Source organism: Trifolium pratense, linkage group LG3, assembly GCF_020283565.1.
Source record: "Trifolium pratense cultivar HEN17-A07 linkage group LG3, ARS_RC_1.1, whole genome shotgun sequence".
Lineage (NCBI taxonomy): Eukaryota > Viridiplantae > Streptophyta > Magnoliopsida > Fabales > Fabaceae > Trifolium > Trifolium pratense.
In genome coordinates this window covers 11,732,597-11,743,717 of record NC_060061.1, presented here as the reverse complement: position 1 = coordinate 11,743,717, position 11,121 = coordinate 11,732,597, and the positions used below count along the sequence as shown (strand labels likewise).

The window sequence follows — 11,121 nt, the reverse complement described above, 5'->3', positions numbered from 1 at the left end:
TTTTGGTGGCTTGGTGATGAATGGATGATGAATTTTTTTGGATTTTATGTTGAAGATGGTGAGTTTTTTGAGTTTGATGATGAAGTTTAACGTTTTGTTACAAATTTTAACACAAATGACTCATTTGATAAATAGAAATATAGTTAAAGGAACGAAACAAAATAGAAAAGTACCGGGGTATATTTGGAAGTAAAAGAGTATACCAAAACAACACACTGAAAGAATAGTGTATTCTAATACAAAGTCTCCCACTTTTATCATGTTGACTTCGTATGAAAGAGAGGTCACCTGCACACTAGGATAAATAATACTCTCTCCATTTTTTTTTTTTAATTGTCCATTTACGTTGAATTTAACATCTTTATTTAACTGTTCATTTGATATTTTAAGGGTACGATTTGTCAATTGTACCTAAAATTTTCTTATTTATATGCTTAATTAGTAATCCGAGGCACTGTTTAACAAAATAATCTACAATATAGATATCTCATAAAACAACTATTACTTAGGAGTAAAAATCAATCTGATAGCACAATGCATAGAAAAATTAAATTTACACTATTATAAACAAATAACTTTTATACTTTTTCATAAGATTCACCTTTAGATGATAGGCATCATTTTATCACATTTGCAATAAGTAAGTTATAGGGTATTTGATCCGCAAAATGTAAATACAAGACCATACACGACATAACTACATATAACAAACGTTTAAAGTATTAAACAAATTTTGTTTTATATGATGTTTTGTGGACAAAAAGTTATTTTGATATTTTAAATAACTTATGTAGAGGTAAAAAAGTTATCTCATGGTTCATTAGGGGACAACAATCTCTATTTTGTCCGGTCCTTTAACCTCATCTTCATTCCACCCATATTTCGGCCAACCAGAAGCATCAACACTGCCTACTCTAGGCTGCTTAGTCACTTGTTCTTCCATTCTTTCTTGAGTTTTCTTTGAAGTTCTTTCTTGTATCTATCCGTAATTATCAGTGAAGTACTTCTCCCCGAAGTCAGAAAGATGTTTTTTGATTGATTCAATTAAGTGCTTCCAAGACCCCCTTATAAGGAAACATTTATGCAGTTAGTGGGATCCCTTAGTTTGGACATAGCAAACTTTTAGGCATCGACTTTACTTAGACCTTCAATAACAGCATCAATAAAAAGTCCTGAAACTCATTTTCGTCGTAAATACTGTCTTGTCAAGCGGTTCAACATATGCTGCATTGAGAGCTCAATTAAATCCCTGAATGTAGATTTAATTTGAAACACGCTTTCAAAGGTATCAATAGGTCTTTCTTCCTCCAATCAACAACATCTTTTGCACTAGGGAATAATCTTTTTTTATAAGAGAAAAATCTAACTAGTGACATTGTCCAATCAATGTAATCCAAAATGTCATATGCAAGAAAATTAAATACCTAAGCAACATATAAGCAAAAAAAAAAACATAGAACTCTTAATTCTAACTCTTCAATTTAACGAATTAATGGTTAAACATATAAATGAAAATAATGTGGCTATTTATCAGCTCATCTTGTGGAGCTGTAATTTTATCACAATTCCGGTACAACTGTTCTCGTTCCATCATTAGAGACATGATAAGTCTTTCTAATAACATGATTGGTGAAATAAGAATTTGACTTAAATGTGAAGAGGAATGAATAATTGTCAGCACCGTCAAATTTCATCTCAAATGAAGTTAAATAATCATCAAAAAAAAAATTTGTCAAACTCGGAGAACCAATCAACGAGTTGAGGATGATTAGCAAACATATTTGACCAAAATTTTGGTATTGCTTTGATCGTCTTAGAATAGTCTTTGTATTGCTTCGATAGTCTTAGAATACTCAAAATATAAATCACTATATAAATATAAATAACATCATATCCATAAACTTGTATAAAAATACATAATTATCCAATCAATCATATAAACATCCAAATAACAATCCAAAATAAGAAGATTCATAAGTTTCTAAAATGGTTAAAAAGTTAAAAGTATCCAAAAAAAACTAGAGTTACTCTCTTCAAAAGTTCAATTCTCCTACAAGGCTACAACATCATCTTCATTGTTGTATTCATCTCCAACATTATCAAATTCTTCTACAAGATAATAAAGGATCTTCAATATTACAACCAAAGATCAAATTGATTGAAGGTGGAGTTGGGAAAAGTTGTTGTGACAGATGAGTGAAAGAAAAAAAAATTGACACAAAAAAGAAAATTGGTCTTTTAAAGATAAACTCGCAAATATAGGTAAACTTGTGCGAGTTGTAACACCCAAACCCAATATTAGCCTTATTCTACCTTTAGAATTTTATTTTCAAAAACTACGCAGCGGATCAAATAAAGTCAAAGACTTAAATCAAAAAGATTGATAAAATATTGGTTCGAGATATTACAAATTACTTCAAAACCTTACTAATAACATTAATTGGTAGAATACGAGTTTAAACAAATCTTTGAATTAAATAAAGTATTATTATTTATACAAAATAATTAAGACTAGAGGACTCTACATATATAAAACCCCCTTTTCCCGTGTCATAATCAGAGCGGAGCTTCATCAATACTCGAACACACGACCTGAGAACCTGGACCCCCAAAGGTCCAGCACATACACAAAACAGAGAGTTAGCAAAATATCTGACTAAGTGCAAGTAACTCGATTACTATCCACACTTGAGTAAATAAAAGTAAGGCATAAGCATATATGTTCCTACACAATTCTATCTAATAAGCATATTCATTAACAATATAGCATAGCGAATTAGATAACAAATACACACATAATTATCAAAGAAACATTTATGTTAAATCAATGACAATTATCAAGTATCAAGTACAAATGACACATAATTCCTAAATGTACACTAATGTCAATTAGAAATGTATGTCTCCTAATGCATATCTAATGCATGTGGTACCATTCCTTTTTTTTTTTGATAAACTTATATCCCTCTGCATCTCTCATTTGCTTACCAAAGCGGTTATGCATTTGACCAATTACATTGGATTTCCAACCTTACCAAAGGCCAATCATACAACATGAGTGCATGAAATGTTCACATAGCAATTATATGATATTTACATCTACACATATACCAATATGTATGTACACTATCAATCATAATTACTATTCCAATTATAACTATCAACTCCATGATCAATTAACAATTCATATTATGATTCAATCACAAACATCATTGTCACACATAATGCATTTATTCCATCAATCAACAATCCAATTATCATTGAATAGAATACTAGCATATATTCCTAATTATTCAATCATTTGAATTCACAAAACTCATTTTATTTCCAAATAATGTTTCTAACATAAGAAATTATTAACAAGCAAGCATTATTCCAGAAAACTAACTTCAGATTTGGAATCTATACAAAAAACTGTGAAAAATAGGTTCGGGGTGCATGAACCATCGAAAAGTCAACACTCAGTCAACAGTCAATGCAGTCTGGTCAAAGTCAAGGGTCAACAGTCAAACTGTCAAACCAACAGTTGCGTCGGTAATAGCGTCGATAAATTTCGACGCAAATACCAGTTCATACTGCATAATTATTATGTAGATAAATTAGCGACGTCATAGCGTCCAACTATTCGACGCAAATACTATATTGCAGATTTTCAGAAAAACGGGTTTTGAAGGTGGGTTTGATCCAAAAGTGCTTATTTTCACCAAAATCACTTATTTGAACTTAGGAAAAGTACATACACTTAATACCCAACATATAACTCATATAAAACAACTTAAACATAAGGACACAGTTAAAACATAAGAACGCAACGTAGAAAACTCTACGATCGGAGAAAAAACTTTGATTGTTGTCTAATGACAATGTGATAATTACATTGTGTGAGTTTTTTTACAACACATATAATTCTCTTGGACCTCACAATTTGGATAATCTCACAATGTCCAAAACAAATATGTTAATTATATTACATCTCACAACACAACACTACAAATTTAAATGTTTATCGATTTATTTTGTAAAGAAAAACTAAATGGAGTGTCTGATATTCACATTTTTTCTCTCTGTTTTTTTTTTTTTTTTTTGCTAAGTTGATCAATGGCTAGAATTTCACCTTTAAGATGAATAAATTGAGTATCCAAGGTTCGAACTTCGACTTCCATATATAAAATGTGATGTTCCTAACAATTGAACTAAACTCACGATTTTTTTTTTTATTAGACTTATTTTAAATTTTCTCATTTCAACCAATTCCAACGGTTTCTAACGACATTAGATAAAAATTGAAGTTAAGCTTAAGCCTAATAAGGTAAGCATTTACATGAATAACTAACTTCACATGATAGTTAAAGATTAAACTAAAAATAGAGGGTATAAACTATAAAGCTCTGAAAAGCCATTTACCTAATTTTATCTAGTGACTAGTAGTGAGTTGTTTTTGTTTTTTGGGGTAGAGATGGTGGTTGGGAGATAAATGAATCGAAGGTAAAGAACAAAACAATTAAGGGAACTTGTTTTTTTCCCCTTCTTGCACAAAACATGTATTTGTCTGTATGCCAATTGTGTCAATTGGGGCACTTGGCAAAGCACAGTATGGCAGATGTGTAGCACAGTCATGGCCCCATGCAATTCTTTGTCTTAAAGTGAACATTTTATCATGTCATTTAATACTTTGCATCTCACATATTATTGTCTAGGGTGTGCCTTTCTCAAGATTCTTCGTCACCGGTTTACATGACCGCCTAATCTGATGGTTTCAGAGTCAGTTATGGTATTAAGTGGTTCAAGTCGCTTCCCGATCGCAGTTACAGAGATCGAATTGTGATTCTTCCTATCAAATACAGCGTCAATCACTACGGAACCAACTAGAACTATGCTAAATTTTTTGAAAGTGCATATAATAGTTACAAGCATCACATTTTTTTGCGGGTGTAGTTATTATTTAGTAGTACTGATGTTGGAAGTCTCTTTACTATGTACAGCCTAAATTCACCAATGGTACCAATTTTAGTCAATTTGGGTCCCAAATAAAACAATGAAATTTATGAAACTATCCGTATCATCACAAACTTGGATTGAAGCATCTCATGGCCACGTGAAAAGGTCAGAAAAAACCTCCATTATCATACCCTCCTCACTTCAGAAGTATCACAGATCCTCTATGCTCTTCATAATCTTCAACCGTCCACGTGTCCATCCATCACACTCCATGTTATATTAACTTTTTTTATCCACGTGTAATTACAAATATCTCAAATAATTGAGATCCATTTAAAATGTTGACATTTTTCAAAAGATATTTTTTTCATATGTATCGTCCAAAGATTAAATTGAAAACCAAATAGCCAAATAGTTAAAGGAATCAAATATCTGTCACTTGTACCACGGATCAGGATTCACTGCAGTAGCAGTTTTGCGTAGTTATCAATCTCAACAATTTAATTTAGATCGAATAGTCCAAATTAAATATACAATTAAATAATCTTATTCGTCGATTCAGATCAGATGAGATAACTACATTGCAGGAAATCCATTTCCCTTGTGCCACATGTTGTTGGATATGTTATATTATTTTATTTATCTGCACTAGATCTAGTAACCGTTAAAAGTACAACCATAATTTTTATAACTCTTTTTTTTTTTCTCTTTTGGAGACAGTAGAAAATAGATTAGTAGTACTATTATTAACTAGTATTTTCCTACCTAGTGGATTTGTCACTTACACAAAAATCAATAAACCAATTCAATTCCACAATGATTCTTTTTTGTTTGCAACTCTAGAATGAAGATATAAACTGTGGATTCCAATTCCAACCCACATGCCACCTGCATTACTTACTCAATAATAATAAAAAAGCTCATCAATTTCCAAGGTAAATTGTTATTCTATGTTTCATCTTCATTTATTTTTGTCCTCAATGGCCCCCCTCCCTTTTTGTGAACCATGCATAGGACATTAGGATATTTTGTTATTATAATGTTGAATGGATCTCAAATTCACTCCTTTCTCTGCAACTCTCAGAATTTCATGGTTTTCAAGCAATAATAAGGTATATCATTTCATTCACTTAAATAGTAACCATTAATTAAGCAATATATATATACTCTTAAAGTGCTTACTTATATATGCATTGCTTAAAATTTGTTCCATTTTGGTAGTTCTGTTTAATTTGTTTCTCATATACATGCAATTAAGGATCTCAAGTTGAACAATACTAGTTAGTTACTTACTTTACTTCAATCTAGATAAGGCTATTTTTCTTCACAAAAAGTTAACAAAGATTTTTCAATAGTAAAACATAGAGCATAGTGATTTTCAATAGATAGGATCTAGAGCAAAAATTGTAGACTCTGAATATTTTCATTTTTGTTTCTCTCCTTCCCTAAGTTTGAACAAAACTTTGAGAATGAGATTAGTGGAAGATAAAGGATGTTATAGTAACCATGGATCAATAGCACAAGATACTCCAAATAGCAATTCCATAATGTATTCAGAGTTTCACAAAGGAAAAGATGCTACTACTACTACTGGTACTACTAATAGTGCTACTACTCGTGTTTCGAATCATCATCGAATAAATATGGGAAAACCAACGCCGTCTAAGTGGGATGATGCGCAAAAATGGCTTGTAGGTTTATCTAAAGGTGGAGAGAAAAGCCAATCAAAAAACAAACCAAGAAACTCAAATGCAGATGATTTGAGATTAATAGCTCCTGTGCCACAAAAAGAGGAAGAACACGACGATATTTACAATGGATGCCGCGATTTCATGACAACGACTAGTACTGAATATGTAGAAGAAGAAACCAAGAAAGTAGAATGTGATGAATCAATTTGGAGAGTGAATAATAATAAGATTTTAGCTGAAAACAAAAACACAATTCATGTTCAATCAATATGTTTTAGAGACATGGGAACTGAGATGACACCTATTGCTAGTCAAGAACCTTCAAGAACTGCTACACCTATTAGAGCTACAACTCCTATTACTAGAAGTCCAATTCATTCAGGAACTTCAACTCCAATGAGGAATCAAAATGGATTGTTGCAAATGGAAGCTGCATCAGGTAATGATGGAAACACAACTAGACAATGTGGAGAAGGATTGAGTCCTTGTAAGATGATTGAGAAGAACAAGATTGAAGATCAACAAGGTAGAAAGTTGAGTCCTTTAGAAAGTAGAGCAATGGCTTGGGATGAAGCAGAACGCGCCAAGTATATGGCCAGGTAATCGATTTGATACTCAATGTCGATTTGGATTGACTTATTTGAATTTTATCTGTTGACATAAACATTTGTCAGACTAACACTTTTCAGACTATTTTCGAGAGTTTATGAAAACATATCCATAAGCTCTACAAAATAGATTATGAAAAGTGAAAACATCTTATAGTTTATACAATAAGCACTTAATTAAGTGTATCCAAACAAAATCTTAGTTAAAGATTTTGTTAGGTGTAAGATGTACTCATAATCTCATATGTTTTAAAAGTCATTGAATAGATGTAATTTTTTTTATTAAATCTGTTTGTTTGTTAAAACTTTATTGTATAGGTTTAAGCGCGAAGAGATGAAGATTCAAGCATGGGAAAATCATCAGATAAGAAAAGCTGAAATGGAAATGAAGAAAATTGAGGTACTATTGTGACTCTTTTAGTTATAATTCTCACATATTCACTGTAATACTAAACATGTATGTAATCAGTATTTAAATTGACACTGAATTTGTCCGAATTACAATGTGTTACCATAATTTAAATCAAAATTAATAAAATTATAGTGTCCTTGTGATTTCATTAAACTCAATTTGATTCTAACCATTAACTTTTGTGTTGGCATTGTGGTACAATTGTTTAGAGCCGGGTATACGGACCAAGGTCCGCGGGCCGACCCGTTTAACCCGCAGCCCGCACGGACTTAAGACCAATTTTTTTTGGCCCGTTTACATTTTTGCCCGTGTGGGTTGGACCGTTAAAACCGCGGGTTATGCGGGTTAAATCCGCGGGTTCGCGGGTTAGCCCGTGGCCCGCCTTCTTTTTTATATATATAATTAATTACAAAATTTATTAAATATAAATAACTTAATCCATGTCCAAATTCAACTTTTTTAACCACAAAAAAAAAAAAAAACTTAGTCTAAACCCTAATTATAAAAAACAACAACACACTCCAATTTTAATCAAGGAGACAACAACACAAAACATCAGGATTCAGACATGTTCTTCTACTTATAATCTTTTGTTCTTTTTCACTATCTTTTACTTTGTCTTAGCTTTATATACATTTGCTAGTATTTAAAAAATGCATGTCCAAATGGGTAGTTATTTTTCTTGGGGGTATTTTCCGCTATTATGTTTTGAATAATTTGGTTACCTTGATGTGATTTAGTTAAGTTGAATCTGTTAATCTTTTTATGTTTTTTTGGGTACATGTAGAAAGTTTTTCTTACTAAAATGGACGGTACAAATATGACGATAAGAATCGGTTGAATTTGATTTTAGTTGCATTACTTACAAAGAGAAGATAGATAAACTCAATGATATCACAAACTTTATTTATTTTTATTTGTTAGTTACAATTTATATGTTATAACATATAAATATTTTACTAATATATTTATTAATAATATATTTTTAATATATTTTTTTAAGCTTTCATTATATCAATATTTTACTAATTTAGTTTATTTTTTGAAAAAAATGATTTTTTATTTTTTTTTGGTAATAGTCCGCGGGTTAACCGTTTAACCCGCGGGCTTATGCGGACCGGACTCGGGCTTAATATTATAACTCGTTTATATTTGCCGACGAGCTTGTTCGTCCCGTTTAATATGCGGGTTTATGCGGGGCGGGTTAAACGGGGCGGGCTAGCCCGCATACCCAGCTCTACGATTGTTTCCCTACAATTATTGCCAATGATATTAACCTTTTTTAAAGCCATCGGATGATGGCTCATCTTTTCATGTTCTGCTTTCATATTTATAAAACTATGATGACAGATGATGGCTCATCTTTTCATGTTCTGCTTTCATATTTATAAAACTATGATGACAGAGTTCATGTATAGAGTTGAAAGTTCTGTGAAAACACACTGACAAAGAGAATTATTCCTGAAAAGAAAAATAAGATATGGCAGCAGGCCAGGGACCTTTCCCAATGCACGGTTTACAAAACAGTACTTCCTTCGTACCACAATATATGTCGCTTTGGCACTTTTACATATATTAAGAAAGGTAATTAATGTTATATGGAAAAGAGATATTATGATTGATTTACAAAATTGTCCTTCATTTATGGTATGAAAAAAATAAATTGAAGAATTGAAACAAGAGAGAGTAATAAATAGTTAATGGTATAATAGGAAAAATAGCATTAAATGTTTTATTGGTAATATAAAACGACATATATTGTAGAATAATTTTTTTCCTCAAAATGACATATATTGTGGTACAAAGGAGGGAGTACTCTTTTGGAAAGCACTTTACTTACTATGAATCCAATGAAATATTTAGTCACAACATGAAGACCTATTTGATAGTACCAAAATCCTATGTGAGAATCTAGCCTAAGCAACATGCATGCATTAATGAGTAATGTTTCAGCAGCAGAGCTTTTGTGTAAGTAGCAATGTAGGTTTATACAGCATAGGAGTATGCATAGTATACTAAGTAATAAAGTTACTGTATTTAAGTACTAGTATGTGGTTAGATGAATATTTAGTGCATGTTTAGTATCAGATTTGAATTTAGTGTAGTGCGACTCCACGCGGTCACTATATTTGAATCGTCCTATTAAGATTGGAGATTGAATTTTAATTGTTTTAAATTTAAAATATGAATCATCTAATCTTGATCGGACAGTCAACATATGACTAACTCTGATGTAATCACATTTTTCCGACTGCACGCAACCCAGATCCTTTGGTATCATGGTATAATCATAAGTATGTCTTTTTAATAAAGTTGTCTCGAATCTCAATACTTTAAAGAATTAATTAGTCTCTAGTTTCATATAAAAAAAAATTAAAGTTTAGAAAAATTGCACAATAAAATCAATTAAATGAATTTAATTTTTACTAGGTGAAAGCTGAGAGAATGAAAGCTGTGGCACAAGAAAAGTTAACAAATAAACTAGCTTCAACAAGGAGAATAGCTGAAGAAAAAAGGGCTAATGCACAAGAGAAGCTTAATGACAATGCTTTGAGGACTACTGAAAGGGTAGAGTATATAAGAAGGACAGGGCATGTTCCTTCTTCATTCTCTTGCACTTTTAAGTTTCCTTCCATTTGCTGCTGGTAGCAAAGCAAGTATCAATTCATATTTGTAATTTATATATATGTTGTATGAAATATAAAACCTTTTGAATCTAGCTCAATTTATTTTTATGCTACTTCTAAATAATTTTTGCAAATTTTAAATGATGATTATATTTGATCTCTTGGTATGTTTTAACAAATGTATTAATATTTTAGATTAATAGTAAGCTAAAATTGGTCACGGTTGGCGTGAGGTGGCGGTCTTGAGCGAAAAATGGTGGACGCCGGCGGCTACATATATATACATAAGATTTTTACGATTGAGAAGTGCTAAGAACAATATCATTTTAACACTCTCCTTTTCAAAAATCTTTTTAACACTTTTTAATTGCTTGAAATTGATATATGTCTCTTACTTTAGAAATAGGTCTATATAAAGTGGTGAAATTCACGTAAGTTTCACTCGATTAAACAATAAATTTTAGAGTGTTGATAACACTCCTCAATAAGATTGACAATACTTTAAATCTAACAATGCAAATTATCAATACTTTTTTTTTTTAATTACATAACCAATTGGAACAAAAACAAATGAAGGATTGAGATGTAACTTGAGACAAATTTCATGAGAGATGATCTTGTCTCGATTTTCATCAGATGGTGGTTGAGGGGGAAAAACACTTGCTTAGGCACAACACAAAATGATGTGTTAGACACACACACATACATGATTTCAAAAATTTTAAAAATAAAATAATTAATTAATATAAGATGATGTGACTAAATTATTTAACATTTCATTTTTATTTTTTGTGTGTGTGCGCCTAAATGTATTATATTTGGGGTTGTGCCCAAGTAAGAATTAC

General features: G+C 31.2%; 1 protein-coding gene across 2 annotated transcripts; it reads left to right on the top strand.

Moving 5' to 3' along the window:
• Positions 1 to 5,695: 5,695 nt before the first annotated feature.
• On the top strand, positions 5,696 to 10,410 carry LOC123914293. Of its 2 annotated transcripts, none has more exons than XM_045965395.1 (4): positions 5,696 to 5,873; positions 6,389 to 7,228; positions 7,556 to 7,637; positions 10,080 to 10,410. In XM_045965395.1, the coding sequence occupies exons 2-4, from the start codon at positions 6,408 to 6,410 to the stop codon at positions 10,296 to 10,298; spliced, it is 1,122 nt and encodes a 373-aa protein (XP_045821351.1). In that variant the 5' UTR covers positions 5,696 to 5,873; positions 6,389 to 6,407; the 3' UTR covers positions 10,299 to 10,410. The 2 variants fall into 2 exon arrangements, with proteins under 2 accessions (XP_045821351.1, XP_045821352.1); XM_045965396.1 differs by having other exon boundaries at positions 5,872 to 6,050.
• Positions 10,411 to 11,121: the final 711 nt, after the last annotated feature.

Bases quoted from the DNA above. Each gene is read 5' to 3' on its own strand.
- LOC123914293 (XM_045965395.1), top strand. From the start codon at position 6,408: ATGAGATTAGTGGAAGATAAAGGATGTTATAGTAACCATGGATCAATA. The intron at 7,229-7,555 runs GTAATCGATTTG...TTTATTGTATAG, and splicing joins CGCGCCAAGTATATGGCCAG to GTTTAAGCGCGAAGAGATGA. The intron at 7,638-10,079 runs GTACTATTGTGA...AATTTTTACTAG, and splicing joins TGGAAATGAAGAAAATTGAG to GTGAAAGCTGAGAGAATGAA.